Source organism: Mytilus edulis, chromosome 12, assembly GCF_963676685.1.
Source record: "Mytilus edulis chromosome 12, xbMytEdul2.2, whole genome shotgun sequence".
NCBI classification, from domain to species: domain Eukaryota; kingdom Metazoa; phylum Mollusca; class Bivalvia; order Mytilida; family Mytilidae; genus Mytilus; species Mytilus edulis.
The window spans coordinates 26,317,689-26,337,857 of NC_092355.1; the positions used below are offsets into that span (position 1 = coordinate 26,317,689).

The 20,169-nt window shown below is 32.7% G+C and overlaps 2 protein-coding genes across 2 annotated transcripts in view; one reads left to right on the plus strand and one right to left on the minus strand.

Moving 5' to 3' along the window:
* LOC139498136 (uncharacterized oxidoreductase TM_0325-like) overlaps window positions 1-20,169 on the plus strand; it is a 59,586-nt gene that overhangs the window by 18,705 nt on the left and 20,712 nt on the right. The gene's annotated exons all lie outside the window — the stretch shown is intronic.
* Window positions 2,179-19,612, minus strand: LOC139498135 (uncharacterized oxidoreductase TM_0325-like). Its single transcript, XM_071286465.1, has 9 exons — window positions 19,478-19,612; window positions 16,343-16,482; window positions 11,598-11,690; window positions 9,516-9,654; window positions 6,275-6,315; window positions 5,660-5,729; window positions 5,218-5,254; window positions 4,204-4,276; window positions 2,179-2,411 (listed from the first exon to the last, which is right to left on the minus strand). Exons 1-9 carry the CDS (start codon window positions 19,512-19,514, stop codon window positions 2,259-2,261), a joined length of 783 nt encoding a protein of 260 aa, XP_071142566.1. The 5' UTR covers window positions 19,515-19,612; the 3' UTR covers window positions 2,179-2,258.

Below are 20,169 nucleotides of genomic sequence, written 5' to 3' on the forward strand. Positions count from 1 at the left end.
TTTTGCGGTTTTGTAAATTATAGATATTGTCATTCGAGGTTCGTCTTTGGTGCAGAAAGTTTCCCATCCTTTCACCCGACTAAATTTATATGGTTTTTCAAAAAATGTACATTTATCGTCATACAGAAAATGTACATTTTATCGTCATGCGCAAAACAATTACTATTTACGACATTTGGCAAGATTTTTTTTACCTTTATTCGTCATGACGATAACCCAAAAAACGACCCTCCTGTATGGTACCTTCAACAATGAGCAAAACCAATAACGATTAGTTATCAAGACAATATGTGAAACAATTCAAATGAGAAAACTAACGATCTGCTTTATTCTTAAAACTTTCAACGAAAAACTAACATAGCAAAGAAGGCATAACAAGCATTCTGACGTTAGGATTGATATATCGCCGTCACGTGGTGACCCTCTATGCATCTCGTATAAGTTCAGGAGATTTCATATGGGATTCATGGCGTCATGTTAGAAATGTATGGTGACGTCATCACTGTATTTAATTGCTTATTTTTATACACAACTTAGCAGAAAAAATACTCTGCGATTTATTCGTTGTATAATTCACTACTGACCTTTGACCTCACAACCTATGACTTTTAAGTTTTTGTATTAACCTTTGTGGGTTGTAATCACTGTATTAACTCATCCGTTGCTATTAATTGTGCAACAAATCTTAGATTCAACCATGATGACAAAACATGATGTTTTGTCGTTATTTTTTAATATTTCAATTTTGTAAAAAAAAAAAAAAAAATGCGAAGAGGAATGATTGTCAATACGACAAACAAAAATTCGCTGATATTCGCGGTACTGTTTTATCTGCTTTATCTAACGGAATTTCTCTGTTTTATGTTTTGTTTTTCAAGGTTAAATGCAATATATCTGTACAAAATCTTCAAAAGTAAATTAAAGGATTTAATGGGTTTTTTTTCAAGTTTGAACATGTAGCTTCCTTCGACTATATCCGATTCTGACGACGATTGGCAGAGACAGGCAGCTAATGTAAGATCAACCCCCTGAAGTAGCTTTATTATTAGGAATCAGTATAACAAACATTTACTTGTCAGCAAAACGTAGAATATAATGATATTAAGAAGAATTTGTCCTTACCCGACTTACCATTTTTTTCCATCGCTTCAGGGGTATTTATATCCAGTGGTGATGCTACAGAGTGAGTCCGGTTTTAAAGCTTTTTTGGGGTAGAAGCCAATAGATGACAATATAAATAGCTTACATGGAACTATGATCCTACAGCAGTCATCTGCGTACAGGATCCGTGACAAACGATACAATTTCAATTTTGAAATTATTCAATTTTTCTCATCTAAGCAGCAATTCAATATACCATCTTCACCCGCGTATGGAGTATACACTTCTAAACGTATACGACTACACTACTCAAGACTTGGTGTATATATAGAACGTGATCGATGACTGAGCAAAATATTTGTGAGCCAGGGTCTTAACCCTTTTCTCAAAGAGTAAATCGGAAAGTACCAAGACCTATGACACCTATATGTATTAGTTTATCATTCAGTGTCTACTTCATAATAAGCATAAGATGGTCTCGAGTTAGATTGTTCACGTTGTGTTTCTTTGTATCTACTTTACTGTTTCACTTTACTGTTTCACTTTACTGTTTCATTTTACTTGTCTTTGTGCTATTACGTTCCTTTTGGTTGTATAACTCTTCGACTCCTTATCTATAAATCCAGCTATCAGGTGTTGGGCTCTGTGTGATCGTCGGTGAGTACATGTATATGTGCGATGCGGGCGCAAAGTTTCTTGTTACAGTTTTGTGTTAGTTTGCATACCCTGGTATTTACAACAAAGCGAATTAAACACAGTCAAGTCGGCATATGCGACTGTCATACAAGTGAGAGGTTTAGCTAGCTATAAAACCAGGTTCAATCCACCATTTTTTACATTAGAAAATGCCTGTCCCAAGTCAGAAATATGTCAGTTGTAATCCATTCGTTTGATGTGTTTGGACTTTTGATTTTGCCTTTTGATTTTTGATTTTCCTTTTTGAATTTTCCTCTGAGTTCAGTATTTTTGTGTTTTTACTTTTTTCTATAAAAGGCCACGCCATTTATCGTATTTTCTTAAATTGTTGGGGCCTAATCTTCGATGGTCTACCACCAAGACCAGAAAATAAATATCAAATAGCATGAAATATATTTTATGGTTGTGAATTTCTCTAAAAGTCTTAAATCTAAATTATCTCAGAAAAGGTGGAATATTGTTCAAGGATATAAATGATATCCACCATCGATAAAGTTGATACTCCCGGTAATGTACGATGCTTCATCTGACGCCAAGAAGAGCAAGAGGGAAACAACATCTGATGATTTTCCCACCCTTTTAAGGTGTGCTTGTTCTGCTGCCGTGTCTGCATACTAAAAAGACAAGAGATAATTTTAGACATTGAAATACAAGATGCAAAGATATCGAAATTTGGTTGACATGAATTTCGGAAATAATCTATGTTAGGTAAATTCGAGACATAATGCTTTGGAATCCAAAATTTAAAATATATGTTAGCATCTCGATAAAAAAAGACTAAACAAACCCCACAAAAAATCCGCTTAGGTCAGGTTTTTTAAGAGGGTATTGCAATAACAACATTAACGGTTCTAATTGCAATGCACTTGACCCAAGATTCACATTTTGACAAATAATGACTCTTCTGTACAACACGAGGCCAACATATGTAAAACTCAAAAACTAATTCAAACGTTGAAGGGCTAATAAAACAAACAAAAAAGAACTAAACGTCATCAAAAACCAGGACATGGTATCATATATTTTTAAGAGTGAAATACAGCGATATCGACTCCAAGGTCGACTCTATTCATAGTTTATACTGTAACTAGGTGTGTTTATTTCCGAAACAAAGACGCATAGCTATATTTTGTATGATGTCAATTTCATATTATTATACTTCACGTTAAAATGCCATATTTTGATTCGCTTAAAGGAGGGCGTTAATTTACTCTATCACATTGCTGAGCGGTTGACAATTTTTTTAAATGTTACCATCTTGGATAGACCAATCACAAATAGGTAATTTATATGACAATGAATTGAATTTATATCAAGTTATTAAAGACAATACTAAAAGTTCTACGTTTTGGCTAGGATTGTATTATCTGACTTTCAAATAAAAAATAAAACACATTATACTGCACTCGTTCTATTTGAGTAGTCAAAATGCGTTGACTGTATATTTCTACGTCATTAACAATCACTAACCTGGTATCAGTTTTCCTCATGAATATTTGAAAAGTAGAGTCAGAACTAAATATTCATGACGAACTCTTCAATCTGTCCTTTTTTCCAATATACTATACAACGAAGAGTGGAACGACTCAAACTTATTTCTTTAACAATTGTTGAAAAAAACTTATTTCACTTGTTAACATTTTTCATTAACCCTGTAAATCATTATGTGTAATGCTTATTGTTGATATTCTATTCCATACTGAAAAGATTTCGTTCACCATTGATTTATTTCACATGTAATGTACATTAATCATGTTCATTGTGATGTATATTTCTCCGCCTGATATGAGTCCTTTTCAAAGGGGGGTTTTTTTTCCTGTTTCGGGCCGAATCCTTATATTGTTGATAGGTCAAGTCAATGCATCATTATTGTCTATTTACTTCACTTCTGTTAATTTTTCTAATACCCGTTACGTTGTAAAGTACGTGATAATATAGAAATATTTTTAGATACAATTCATTTGTAAAAGACAATAATAATGGGACATTCAGTATAATAAATTAAATAACACATAGTTCAGAGGGTGATAGAGCAGATTGATACCCCTCTAAAAAGCATTGTCAACCTTGGTTTCGCCGCGGTAGAATATGTTTTCTCGGGGTACCAACCTGCTTTATCACCCTCTCAGCTATGTGTTATGTATATACTTATTTATATAATGGTACACTTTCTCTCCAATCCGGGGTCCATTAAGGGATGGTATTTGTGTTACGATTTAAAAAGCTATTAGTGTATTAATTTGAGTTTCAGTATAAAAAAAAAAATATTAGGTCAATGTCATGAAAATATAGATTTTTTGTACCTCGCCCTTTCCCAGTTTCCTAGCCTCATATAAAAAAGTTTATATTTTCCTGACATTGACCTAATATTGTATAATGATTGACGGAACAATATGTGTATAAAACCTTCTTTTGGTCTTCATCTGTAGTCTTCAAAGTACTATTACGAAGAATATTGGTATCAGCAATGTAACCAGGACTACAATTTGATAATACAATACAATAAAGTTACATAATATGTACGATTAACTAACAAACAGATAATAAATAATGAATATTACAATAGATTAAATTTAAATATAAGAAATCGTCTTTCTGAAAAGAAACAAACCTACGAAATAGAATGACAACATTCGGCATTTGTTATTATATAGTAATCTAATTATTGTCATCATATTTTATCAACTTTAAATATCTTTCTTTCGTTATTTCCCTTAAACATGTAACTTGTGCAACAAAATTGAAAACAACACGTTAAATTCATTTCATGGCGCGTCCGGAACGTTTTTCTGGATTTACTTTCCTCAGGAACGCTAAAAGCCAAATATTTGAAAGCCAAGGATTTATAAGAACCGAAACAATTGAAGAGCTATATGACAATAAATAACCTAGAAAAATAGTCAAATTTATCTAAAGCCGACTTTGCATGAGGGAGTTGAGACCTTAATTACTTTATAATTTCAAAACTTATAAATGGACAATTTTAGAAAAGTTTGCCATAAATCATGTCTGTACCGAAGTACACTTGGAGGGGAACGTTTTTCATTTTACATGCGCATTCAGAATGTGGTAGGGTAAACATGTTTGTGAGAGCTTGGACACTTGTACACTGGGTTAAAAGAACATCATTAGAACAAACGTAAATATCAGTTTGAAAGAGCCTGACTCAGTGGATTGCTATAAAGCTGAATGCAACTAATAACACTTAAAAGACACAAGATTTCTCTTAGGAATACAGGACAATGCAGGATAAACCATGGTCTCTGCCTATTTTGAAGCAAATGGTAATAAATATTGTGTATTAAAATCACATCTTTTCTGTTAAACAATTTTTAAATATCTGACACTGAAGGTTGAGGTAAATCAGGGTACTTGGTAACAACGTTCTAGGTACTACACCACCAACTAATTAGAACTTACTTGATAGCATTCACTCTTACACCGTGAGGACCTAGTTCTGAAAGAAATTTATTTAATCAACATTTTGTTTCAATGATTTGTTCATAAACTGTATACGTCAAGAAATTAAAGTTAAGCCCGTTATATTTTTTAAGTTAATATCTAGTGTTTTTAACATGCAAATAGAACTCAGCACATTTTTGAAAAAGAAGGGGGAGTGTTCTAACAAAGATTTTGAACGTAAGTGACCAATAATTTGGTGTATTTAAATAAACGTTAGATTAGAAAAATAGACAGGTACACAAAAGATAAAAATGATATCAAGGACTGTACAATCACAATTTTTTTTTTAAAGTCCTTTTTATTTTGAAATAGTCTTTGCAATCAATTACAAAGCAGAACATTTAATAATTATTTCGATTGGTTCATCTAGACATATTACTGTACAATAAATATATTTTACCTTTGGCTAGACATTTTGTAAGCATATCAATAGCTACTTTTGCCATGCAGTAAACTACTGTCATCGGTTGCTGAAAAACAAACAAACATTTTTTTTGTATTATTTACATTTCAATTTTACATAGTAATTTTGCATTTTATATACAAATTTATTTTATTCAATTTAGGTAACCAAGTTACTAAGGAGTTTGCATTCCACATGTTCCAAATGTGCTTTTATGGTAGATTATATGGTTCAAACATTTGTGGCTTTTTTTTATCTTTTACAATTTTTTAAGTGGTAATTTATGATTAAGTTTAATTCCCAAGAAAACTGCTTTCCTGTTCAGATGGCAATTAAACAGCATGAATCAAGGGTAATTTCATTGTTCGTACACCAAAATGAAAATGACGTGTTGGTGTACACTTTTTAAAATATTACCCAGGATGCATTAGATTCTAAAACGGCGAATTGTATACAAATAATTGTTGAAGATAGTATATTGACATATGAATGTTTTAGTTGTGTTGTTGGGTGCCGTTTTAATTAACGATGTTCGAACGGAACTGTACGATTTCATTTTTTTAATTTGATGTCTGATCGGAAGAATATACATAAAATATTAAATATACTTACCGGTATCGTGGAACAGAGACTCGACAGGTAGATTATGTTGCCTACATCGAAAATTCGAATTACTTAAAAGTATGTTTAGATTCATACGCCGTCTCTTATGATTGTTTGTATCAAAAAGAGACGAATTTGTTTACATAACAGTTTACTTATTATGCTATATGTTATATATATATAGAGCACGGCTCTTACGAATTAAGATTTTTAATGCATCGAAAACGCGTAGCGTTTGAGTGCATTAAAAATTTTAACGAGTAAGGCGTGGCTATATATGATTTGTAATATGACCAATGAAAATGCTATATTATACAGACATTAAATAGTTAATTATTAAGGCTTTGCCAAAATGACGTTATTCCCGCCTTAATTCTGCACGAGCTCTTGTCTGTTTAGAAGCTTAAAATGTCGGAGGCAATGGTTGATTTTTTAGGCGACGGTGAAGAAAACTTTGTCCTCTCTCAAATCTCCGAAGAGGACGTTGATTTATTTAGCACGTTCGCAGTTTTGCGGGGGAAAGAGGACGATATGTCACTATCGCAAATTGCGATGAAATTAGAGAAGGATTATGCGGATGATGCTTTGTGCCAAGGAGGAGACCGCAATGTTGAGAATTTTACCATCCCACTGCAGTTTGAAAGTTTCGTTTCTAAAGAATCTTTTGATGACACAAATTTGGTCGCAGAGAGTGATTTTGATATTTTTCAAACTGCCATTTTTGACCTTGGACTAATTTCGAGGAAATGCAGGCTCCAAGTGACCGTTTTACTACGGTTGTCACCGATGCAGAAATTTCAAATCTAGTCAATAAAAAAATGAACGCTAACACAAAAAAGAACACGAAATGGGCAGTGGGTGTATTTAACCAATGGAGATCTTTCCAGGCTCAGAACGGGGATCCTATTCTTGAGCTACATATGATGAACGCGGAATGTATGAACTATTGGCTAGACAGGTTTGTTGTGGAGACGAGGAAACAAAACGGAGACGAGTATCCGCCTAAATCTTTATACTACATTGTGTGTGGTCTCCTTAGACATTGTAGGGACATGAATGTCCACGACAAAAACTTTCTGGATCAGAAAGATGGCCGATTTGCTCATTTCAGACGCGTTTTTGACGCTAAAATGAAAGACTCATTATCGAAAAGAATAGGCACTAAGGTTTGCAGGGCAGACCCCGTATCCGATGATGACGAAGAAAAGTTTTGGACTTAGGGGACGGGACGAGCACAGAAATCTGGACCATTCTCAGTTCGAAACTGGACAAGATGCTACTGAAAGATTTATAAGATTCATTGGTCGAAACAACAAGACGTTCAAAGGTGGTTTAGGTGATTTACGGCTGGATAACAAAGATATCAAACACTATGCAAGAGGTAAGTGTATACGTATTTAAATTATTTTAAAAAACATGTTTTTAAAACGGCAATTAGCATATCACGTTTTATGTATTTTTGAAACAAAAAGAATGACAAAGCCGTGACAAATTTGTTTCAGGCTAAATCGTATAAACTGGTAGAAATCTGAAGACTCCCATATTAAAAGCACGTGGTTGTCTTTTATTTTCACTTTGTTCATCCGTCCGTCCGTTTGTTTGTCTGTCCGTCCTTCAAAATCTAGTTATTGTGGGCGCTTCATCTCAAGATCCTCTCGAGCAAGACAGGACGGGGTTGCTGACTGGCCTACTAGTATATCATTTTCTGAATCTTCAGCTGTTTCCCATAAAATATTTAAAATTTTGCCGGTTGGACCCTTTCTTACTAATCAGTTGAGTTTTCTAGTTTTAATATTAATTTTAAACTTGTTAATAAATACCACTTGTTATTTCTTTCTGTTTCTATACATGCAACATAAGTTTAGCGGAGGAAAATACATTTTAAAGTTCACAAATCTTCTTTTGCAGGACCAATATGCATAGTTGACTTCTATGAAACATGCTTGGAGGCAATTGGATCTGGCGTATTTTATCGCAAACCACTTATTTCTGATGTCCAAAATAAGCATCGCTACGGAAAGTCCGCAGAAAGAATTTAGTTGTCCCTCATACAAACCAATCTTTAATTTCTTTGAGATGAGGCAAGTATAATTGTGACAGATATAATTTAGGTGTCCCTCATACAAACATACCTTTTGTTTCTTTGAGATAAGGCAAGCATAGTAGTGGTAGAAAGAATTTAGTTTTCCCTCATACAAACAAACCTTTTGATTCTATGAGATAAGGCAAGCATAGTTGTGCCAGAAAGAATTCAGTTGTCTCTCATACACACCAATCTTTAATTTCTTTGAGATGAGGCAAGCATAGTTGTGACAAAAATAATTAAGTTTTCTTTCATACTAACAAACCTGTTGTTTCTTTGAGATAAGGCAAGCAAAATTGAGACAGAAAGAATTAAGTTTTCTTTTTATATTAACAAAACTGTTGTTTCTTTGAGATAAGGCAAGCATGGTTGTGCCAGAAATAATTTAGTTTTCCCTCATACTAACAAACCTTTTGTTTCTTTGAGAAAAGTCAAGCATAGTTTTGACAGACATAATTCAGTTTTCCATCATGCTAAAACAACTGTTGTTTCTTTTAGATAAGGCAAGCATAATTGTGACAGAAAGAATTTAGTTTTCCCTCATATTAACATACCTTTTGTTTCTTTGAGATAAGGCAAGCATAATTGTGACAGAAAGAATTTAGTTTTCCCTCATACATGTCATACTAACAAATTGTTTGTTCTTTTGAGATAAGGCAAGCATAGTTGTTACAGAACATGCAGAAAGAATTCAATTTTCCCTCATATTAACATGATTAAAAAAAACAGTTGTTTCTTTGAGATAAGGCAAACATAATTGTGACAGAAAGCATTTAGTTTTCCCTCATAATAACAAACATTTTGTTTCTTTGAGATATAACATGTATAAGGTAAGCATAATTATGACAAACATAATTAAGTTTTACCTCATACTAACAAACCTGTTGTTTTTTATACAAGGCAAGCATAGATGTGACAGAAAGAATTTAGTTTTCTCTCATACTAACAAACCTGTTGTTTCTTTGAGACAAGGCAAACAAAATTGTGACAGAAAGAATTTAGTTTTCCCTCATTCTAAACAACCTTTGGTTTCTTTGACATAAGGTAAGCATAATTGTGACAGACAAAATGTAGTTTTCCCTCATGCAAACAATTCTTTTGTTTCTATAAAATAAGGCAGGCAAAGTTGTAGCAGAAAGAATCTAGTTTACCCTCATACAAACATACCTTTTGTTTCTTTGAGATAAGGCAAGCACAGTTGTGCCAGGAATAATTTCGCCTTCTGGTTTACATTGACGAATCTATCGTAATCCTCTTCCTTAGTTTCACTTATACTTGAAAACAAAACATAGCCTGCAATATCAGCCTGAAAATTATATAGATATATGAGATATAGTCTTCTCATATCTGAGAGGCATTAGCCACGAAGATTTTGGACTTCCTTTATCTTATTTGCATAGAAGAAATAAATAATCATTTTATCTTTTCTCATATTCTATAAGAACAATATGTTTTGATACATTGTAAAAGATTAGTGTCATTATCGCTATTTTGCGCATTTTTCCTCTGATCTTTTTTTGTGATAATTTTCATATCATTCTACTCGCTAGAGATGGAAAATTATCGCTAGAAACTAAGCATGCATGTGGCGTTGCTATCGAAATTGACATGAAGTTGACATGAAATTGACAACGTCGTCATAGGTAAAATAGCGATAAAAAGATTATCATTGTTCATCTCAACTCGATTGCCTTTCTCACCGTCCCGGCTCAAGCGAGAAAAGCAATCTCGTTGAGATGATAACCGATAATCTATAATTATCTTAAACTTACTTGATGCAGTTACACTTTCAGCAGACGTTTTATTGTTATGTTTTGCAATGAAAACCTAATTGATTCTATTTTTCTGTCATCAATTTTATCGATACCTTATCCTTGTATATGTGTGGCAAAATGAATCGCTGTACTATCTTGTATTCTTTTTTATTATTGCCAAAACCTGAACGTTTTGTCGATACATGATAACACTTTTATGTAAATACAGATTCTGAATTACTTAAAAAATATACAAAATATGTTATCTCTCAGTATGACTTTCTTTTAGAGAAACAAATGTTTTCGGTCCTGATGCTACTAAATTTAGCTAATCTTTACTTCTGTGTGATGTATCATTCGTTCAAGACATTGTGAATGATAAATCCTAATAAGATTTGATTATATATTATATATCTTGTTTTAAGTGAAAGTATGCATGTCATTGACAAAGATTTTCATTTATGTGACAGAGGTATGGCTACATGTAGTACATGTTAATAAGACTATTTATCGGATGTGTTCTCTCATAAGCAACACGACAGGTGCCACATGTGGAGCAGGATATGCTTACCCTTCCGGAGCACCTGAGATCACCCTTAGTTTTTGGTGGGGTTCGTGTTGTTTATTCTTTAGTTTTCTATGTTGTGTCGTGTGCACTATTGTTTGTCTGTTTGTCCTTTTCATTTTTAGCCATGGCGTTGACAGTTTATTTTCGATTTATGAGTTTTACTGTCCCTCTGGTATCTTTCGTCCCTCTTCTTTAATTCTAAATTGTATTCTCTCAAACTGTATTTAGACGATTAAGGGGGTACCTAACACCTTGACTAAAATTAATTTGGCTCGTTTAATTCTCTTATTTTTTTTAAACAAAATATTAACTTTTACCCTTTGAAAAAAATATAAAAGTTTCAATAAACTTGAACAAATCACTTCTCGCGAAAAAAAATGGCTGGATATATAGCAGTTTGACAAACACTAATTTTGATCATTGAGAAGCTTAATATTTCCTTAACAATCCAATGTGATTAAAAAGTTTAGCTGATTTTTACAGAGTTATATCTCTGTAGTGTTAGGTACCACAATAATGATAAACATTTTGGAACACTTTGATACGTTCCGAGTACAAAACTTTAAATTAGAAAGGTATCATTTTTAGCTGCTTTTATAGCGCCAAGCCTCTCACTTTGGTGACAGTCTCATCAAATTCCGTTTTATTTACAATGTAAATATAACTGTATCTAGACGATTAACATGATTAATGATAAACTTTTTAGAACATGTTGATACGTTCCGATTACAAAACTTTAAATTAGAAAGGTATCATTTCCAATGTTAGCACTATGTCATATAGAAATAATGAATGTTTGTATCTGTGGACCGAGTATTAACTGGAAGTCGACTTATTTTAGTTAGGTCGCTGCTTCCTTGGTGGTTACATCATATTTTATTGCATAATGGTGAACAAAAATGTGCATTTATATCAAATAAAACAAACCAATATATCCAATCTTCCAAACTTTTGTATCAGGTTCCTCACAATTTCTTCCCTGAAGGCAGATTGTGATAAGTCACCACTGCAAAACCCTATCTAAGAAGAAAGTAGAATCATGCTTATACATTACATGATATAATATATAAGTACGTGTAGTAGAAAAGGTTATCTACATGGTAAATTTGTTAAAAAAAAATAAGAGTAAAATAAAACAGTTAACTTATTGAAAACAACCATTATTATTTAAAATTCCTATACAAATGGAATGCACAAAATTTCACGGGCGCATTACATTTGCGCGCATTAGGGATGTACTTTTTTTTAGATTGCGCACAAGATTAATTATCATGTGTACAGATTCATTTTATATGTAAAGTAAACAACTACAATAAATATAGACCATTCATGAAAATATGAAGCCAACTTTGAGAGAGAAAAAACAAGCCTCTTTTGGAAAGTTAATATAAAGGTTCGTTTATCAGAAACAAATCACAGGGAAACACACGTAGACAATTCAATACTTGATGATGCGATTCTAGGAAAATCCGAATGGAAACAGGGTTAAGAGCTACCAATATGCAGCAAAAAAGGCATGTCAGATTGAGTTTATGTGATTAATTTAAATATTTTGTATTTGTTTTTCTAGTACTGAGGATTCGTTTTACTGGATAATAACAAAACAAATCAGTGTTTCCTGTTATAAATCCCTTTTTCATCATGTGGAAGGTGCGCAGCAAGAAGTCGTTAACTAATAGAACAAGGGTAAAATTGAGAATGGAAATGGGGAATGTGTCAAAGAGACAACAACCCGACCATAGAGAAGACAACAGCAGAAGGTCACCAAAAGGTAAACTAAATGTTTCTAAAAAAAGTTATATATCATTGCAGCGAGAAATTCCCGCATCCGGAGGCGTCCTTCAGCTGGCCCCTAAACAAATATATATGCTAGTTCAGTGATAATGAACGCCATACTAAACTCCAAATTGTACACAAGAAACTAAAATTAAAAATAATATAAGACTAACAAAGGCCAGAGGCTCCTGACATTAGACAGGCGCAAAAATGCGGCAGGGTTAAACATGTTTATGAGATCTCAACCCTCCCCTATACCTCTAGCCAATGCAGAAGAGTAAACGCATAGCAATACGCACATTAAAGTTTAGTTCAAGAGAAGTTCGAGTCTGATGTCAGAAGATGTATCCAAAGAAAATAAATAAAATGACAATAATACATAAATAGCATCAGACTACTAGCAGTTAACTGACATGCCAGCTCCAGACTTCAATTAAACTGATTGAAAGATTATGTCGTCATCATATGAATATCAGACACAATCCTTCCCGTGAGGGGTTTAGTATCATACCATCATAACATATATGAGAAGATTATAACCCGTGTATACTGTAAACCAACCTATTTTCGCGGATACTATATTTCGCAATATACCAATAAAAGTCAATTTCGCGGCTTTTTAAGTTCGCGATTTTCTCATTTAATTGATGTGGTTTAATAAAGATTTACTTATTTTCGCGTTATTTTTCTACTCGAGAAAGACGCGAAAATAAATCGCCCGCGAAAGCATTTGGTTCAAAGAACACAATGTGTTACATATAAGCTAACAAGTTAATTCGTCATTTTTAACAATATCTGACGTAATTTCTGATACATGAAAACCCTATTTCCTGATACTTCAGCTAACACATACCGCTGTTAACTTGTTCAAAGAATCTGCTGAAATACATTAAAAAGCTGTGGGTCGACTTCTACACACGATGTAATGCGTCGAATTTCACAAACTTCATTAATACATCTACATGAGATGGTTTCTTACACCAGTCAATTAAAATTAAAATATTTGATGTCATGAATATTATCTATCAGATTTATTTTTGTTCAATCAGTACTGCAAGTGAAATTGAAACAATAATTCGCTTTTAGCAGCCAGTTTGGTTAAATTTTGTCAAAAGAAGCTAATAAACATCGCTGATTAATTATTTATTAGCAAGTGAATAGTTCGACCTCATTGAAACCGTATTCATGTCACCTTATATTTAACCCCTTCGTTAGAGATGGATAACGCATCAAGCAGGCGTCTTCGGCTATCTAAAGGAAAAGAATGTCAACATTGAAAGTAAAACAAGGGTAAACCATTCGGTTGACTAATTTGATCCACAAAACTCGTTCTTTTACAGGTAAAAACGATAATTAACATATTTGTTTAATCTATAAAATTAGATCAAACTACCTACAGTTGCACGTTTTGCTAACTATTTATATCTATAGTTATGTTTATATCGGGTTATATGATCGTCGGCAGTCTTCTGGGTTACTCTGTGGTTAATTAAATGGCGTCTAAACTAAAATACACACGAAATGTGGATACATGTGAGTACGTGCATCTTCACTTCAGACTATTTTTTTAGTTCGATATACCTTTTAGTAAATTATAAATCAAATATGAGAATTTGAATCACTTCCATGAAAATAAATTTGACAGCTAATGCATGCTGCTTTAATAGGATTTTTTTTCTTCTAATTTACCTTTCATTTTCATCTGCTGTTGCGAATGCCTATTTTTATTTTCAGTTTTGTACACGATAGATTCTTGCACTTTGTGATGCAGAATATTCATTTTGGCTCATTATTCTGAACTGTGTAAAACCCATCAGACCCCCATTTTGCTATATATTTTGCTCAGTATTCTCTACTCTGTAAATCCTATCTAGACATCCATTCTGTAAATCCTATCTAGACATCCATTTTGCTGTAGATTTTGCTCATTATTCTCTAATCTGTAAAAACCATCCAGACCCTCATTTTTCTGAAGATTTAGCTTATTTTACTCTACCCTGTAAAACCCCTCCAGACCCCGATTTTGCTGTAGATTTGGCTCCCTTATTCTCTACACTGTAAAACCCATCCAGCCCCCCCCCCCTCCATTTTGCTGTAGATTTTGCTCATCATTCTCTAATCGGTAAACCCATCAAGACCCCTATTTTTCTATAGTATTGGCTCATTATTCTCTGCTCTGTAAATCCTATCCAGACACCCATTTTGCTGAAAATTTTGCTCATTATTCTCTAATCTGTAAAAACCATTCAGACCCTCATTTTTCTGTAGATTTGGCTCGGTATTTTTACTCTGTAAAACTCATCCAGACCCCCATTCAAATGTCTTAACAATATATATGTAGGACTCAAATCTGTGGTGGATTCCAGATCTATGGCAGATTCAAAATCTATAGTAAATATGCCATCCCAAAGGAATGGCCGATTTAAAAAAATCCTAATCTATGGCAAATTTTGTAAATTCTAAATCTATGGCGGATTTTTGTTCTTTCTCAATCTAAGGCAGATTTTGTGCAAATGTAGAACAAGACAGTACTTATACAATCACGGACTTGTCATAAGTTAGTTGAAATGTACGACAACGGGACCATGTCTGTAAACATTTTTGAAATACAAATTCCATAGTGGTCAACCATAAAAAAGTGTAGGAGTTATGTACCATAATACAGAATTAAAATGATCTTCCACAGAAAGCATTTCCTAATCTGTGCATGGTACCTGTTTAATCCAGTAATTAAAACAACTAGAAAAAAGGGAAGTCCCTCAACAAAGAAGAACACAGTCTTTTATAACAACAAATTAAACAGTTTGATTTTTCTCATAATATTTATTGTAGCGTTAATTAATCTTTTTATACTGGTGACCCGCAAATTGTTCCTTTTCTGAGTATTTTAACACAAGACTTCAGGAAAAATTAGGGAGCCAACAACTTTGCTGAAGTCGGCGAATTATATGGCGTTATTTTATTGTGACGTTATGTTTTACTCTTTTCCCGGAAAATTACGTAATTCCGAAATTTGTCATAGATTTGATTTGTTTGGCGTTTGTAACGTCATATTTGCCATCGATTAGGAATCTGCCATAGATTTGGAACCCGCCATAGATTTTAGTCCTTAATATATGCCAATGATTATAATTCAATAAAATCAACGGTACCAATTTTGTTGCACCAGATGCGCATTTCGACAATACATGTCTCTTCAGTGATGCTCGTGGCCAAAATATTTGAAATCCAAAGCTTATATAAAAGATGAAGAGCTATAATCCAAAAGGTCCAAAAAGTATAGCCAAATTCGTGAAAGAAATCAGAGCTTTGCATGAGGGAGATACATTCCTTAATTTATAATAATTTTTAATATTGTGTTGAAAAACATAGTAATTACAGAAATTTCGTGTTAGCATTCTGGTCTCGAATGCGAGAGTTTTTTTTTTTAAAGCGTACGAAAAAGACCACATGGTCAGTTCGGATTCAGAATAACATGTGCAGGTATGGTAATATATATTCACAGCACTGTTATCTTGCAAATTGGTGACTATGCGGTATAGTCTTTGCTCATTGGTGAAAGTCGTACGGTGACCTATAGTTGTTAATTTTTTACTCTTGTGGAGACTTTTCTCATTGGCAATCATACCAAATCTTCGTATTTTTATATTTTATAACGTGTCGGTAAAGAACAAAGCTGGGTTCATTTTCGTATCACATTGACATCTTCTTGTCCTAATATTCGTGTAACATTTGCCACTGGACGTTTAACGGTAATTCATCCTTCAATCCAGGTATTTCAATGTTTTTTTATGAAACACTAGAAAACAAGATTGAGTATACATTTTGTAAAACTATTATGATGATCTTGATAAATGAGCGACAAAATTATACTCATATAAATTTAGAAAACTTACTTTTTCTTCTACTAAACCCTTTTCCTTGCATTTTTGTTGTACAATTTGCAATTTGTCCTCTTCAAGAGCCACTAAAAATAATGTGGCACCATGTTCTGCTAACTTAATAGCGGTGGCTTCTCCTATGCCAGAACTTGCTCCTAAAAGATTAATATAAACACAATCTACGAGTGCGGAACCAGCCATTTTGAAAACTGAGGGTTACAACTGCCGCAACACCATGAAACGTTCACAAAATAATAATAAAAAAGATAGACATAAATAAATCGAATGATGGGGTTAAAAAGTATACAACAAATTAATTGACAGTTTAAAACAAATCACTAAGAGGATGACATACAGATGGTAACATAGTAAAAAGAAAAAGACAAACAGCCAAACAACCGATTAAAAAGTACACTACATAAACTAAATATTGAGCATCGTGAACATCAACAATCCAAGGGTCATCTCAAGTTCTCAACATTTCCTGTTCGTCGTGTTGCTCCTGTTAAATTCGTTGGTTGTCATATCTAGTGATAAGGCATCACTCAATATCAGATTGATAAATTAACGTTTGTAAAATTGGAGATCATTTATAAGATTGACATTTGCGTACGTCTGTCGCGAAAAAAAATGCACTTGAATACCGCTCGGCTTTTTATATTTATTAGTTAATTGTCATTGGGTTATTTGTGTTATTTGGTTGCGGTTTTATTGACATGTACCCCATATCTCAGTCTTTTTATTCTTTTGAAATTTTGAAAAAGTGTTATTAAAACCTTTTAAAACATTTGCTTAATCATGTTTATACTATAATTTATACTTCCTGACACATATCAGTATTCATTACATATTATAATTTTTTTTTTTCTATATTCTGGCTAAACAAAATCTCCAACAAAGACCTACATGAGATGACCAGCACCAAGGACATGGAGACCTAGATAATACAAAAAAGACGAAGATGGCTTGGACAAGTTATACGCAAACCATCTGATGACATGACCAAGGTTGCCCTTAGATGGACACCAGAGGGAAAAAGAAAAAGAGGCCAACCTAAAACAACATGAAAACGCACCATAGAAAATGAGCTCAAGGAAAGAGGATATACCTGGGGCACAGTGGAAAGAAAAGCGAACAACCGAGAAGAGTGGAGGAAACTTGTCCTTGCCCTATGTGCCATAAGGCATAGCAAGGACTAAATAAGAAATACATATTATATTATATAAATTATTATATACTATTATTGCACCTTTGTTTACCATGTTGTTCTAATTTAATTATGTTCACTTGTTTGTTAAAATAATGTACATCATACCCCATGAGGGGGTTTTAGTGAAATAAAATGTCTTATGTCTTATGAAATTACTTTTATAACAGAAAAAAAAACAATAGATATAAGTATTCTGATTGTGTTTTGTTTTAAGGTTGTTATGTCTGAACTAATGCAGCTTTTCAGTTCAATTGAAGTAAAACATAAAACCTGGATACATATTGAATAACTCATATCAGCGGCTAACAATTACATCGGAAACCAGCGATATTTATAGATTATCGTTGGTCATCTCAACGAGATTGATTTTCTCGCTTGACCCGGTACGGTAAAGCAATCGAGTTGAGATGACCAATGATAATCTGTTTATCGCTATTTAACCTATGACGACGTTTTCAATTTCATTTCAATTTCATTAGCAACAACACGTGCCTCCTTAGTTTCTAGCGATAATTTTCCATCTCAAGGGAGTAGCATGATAAGAAAAATTATCACAAAAAAAGAACAAAGGAAAAATACACAAAATAGCGATAAATTTAAATTCAGGGTGAGATATAACAATGTTAGGAATCTCCAGTTGTTCAATATTTGAGGGTCTTGATGGGGGCCTTTCATTTTTGTATTCTATAATTTTTAGGCAATTTTGCTATATTCGTTTTACTTTTTGATTATTATACTTTTTGATTATTATTCTCTTTTCTATATACATTTTGATTATTATTCTCTATTCTTTATACTTTTTGACTATTATTCTCTATTCTTTATACTTTTTGAACATTTATCTCTATTCTTTATACTTTTTGACTATTATTCTCTATTCTTTATACTTTTTGACTATTATTCTCTATTCTTTATACTTTTTGACTATTATTCTCTATTCTTTATACTTTTTGACTATGATTCTCTATTCTTTATACTTTTTGACTATTATTCTCTGTTCTTTATACTTTTTGACTATTATTCTCTGTTCTTTATACTTTTTGACTATTATTCTCTGTTCTTTATACTTTTTGACTATGATTCTCTGTTCTTTATACTTTTTGACTATTATTCTCTATTCTTTATACTTTTTGATTATTATTCTCTGTTCTTTATACTTTTTGACTATTATTCTCTATTCTTTATACTTTTTGACTATTATTCTCTATTCTTTATACTTTTTGACTATTATTCTCTGTTCTTTATACTTTTTGACTATTATTCTCTGTTCTTTATACTTTTTGACTATTATTCTCTGTTCTTTATACTTTTTGACTATGATTCTCTGTTCTTTATACTTTTTGACTATTATTCTCTATTCTTTATACTTTTTGACTATTATTCTCTATTCTTTATACTTTTTGACTATTATTCTCTGTTCTTTATACTTTTTGACTATTATTCTCTGTTCTTTATACTTTTTGACTATGATTCTCTGTTCTTTATACTTTTTGACTATTATTCTCTGTCTATTCTTTATATCTAAGAACCTTGTTTGTCTCTATTCTTTATATTTACATGTTCTTTATTTTTTGGTCCATTTTTCTGTATTCTTTATATTTACCCCCTATTATTCTCTATTCTGTAAACCCCCATCCGCTCCCTCAAATTTAATATAAAACGAGTGTTCTGCTTATTCGTGTTATTAAAAAGAGGTATTATCATAATTTTTTTAACATTTGTAACTAAACTAGAATTAAATTTCCCGTGATTTTGAATTTATGTCTCCTTGTATTATTATGACAAGGTAATCATTATCGCCAAGGACGTCTGTCGGTCAGTCCGTAAGTAATCTTTCACTATGTAAATATATACACATATGCATCATATAATATATAGCAAATTTAACAGTTTTCACATGTTTTAGAAAAGTTAGACGGATAGCAGAACATGATTCCTACCTGTTATAAGGACAACTTTTTCTCTGAAGCTAGACATGTTTTTCGGTCAGAAATTGTCCGAGATAATACAAAAGGTCTAAAAAAAAGATTAACTTGACCTAGCTTTCATCTAAATAACGTATCGTATGATACACCATGAACATCTAGATAACGTATCGTATTATACACCATATACACACGTTACACATCAATGTTACCATAATAATGTTTATCGGTTTACTGATAATACAGGTTTAAAATTCCGCATTTATTTTCGAGTCCCCCTTTTTTTCTTTGCATTCTGAACTTTGACCGTGTCTGTCACGTGACGTTACCGTATTGTGTCGTCACTTCTAAATTTTTTAACGTTTGAACGGGAAGCTTGTTCAAAACTGTTTTTGTAAAATCCAGTTCCATCCTCAACACAGATGAAACCTCAGAAAAGAAATAGGCAACCGCATGTACAAGAATTAAATCATTGCCTTGTAATTTGCCATCCAAATATAAAAGCTCAAGATAGAGATTTATTCAGGCTTGACGGAGTGCACTTGTCAGATGTGGGTAATGATGTTTTCTTAAATAATGTTCAGGGACCTTTAGAATTTTTTGCAAGTTCGGACCGTCGAGTATTTCCTAATTGATGAGTCTATAAATTATATTTCAGTACGGTGTAGTAAACTCGTTTCGTTGGGGATGAGAGTGTATAGAATTCT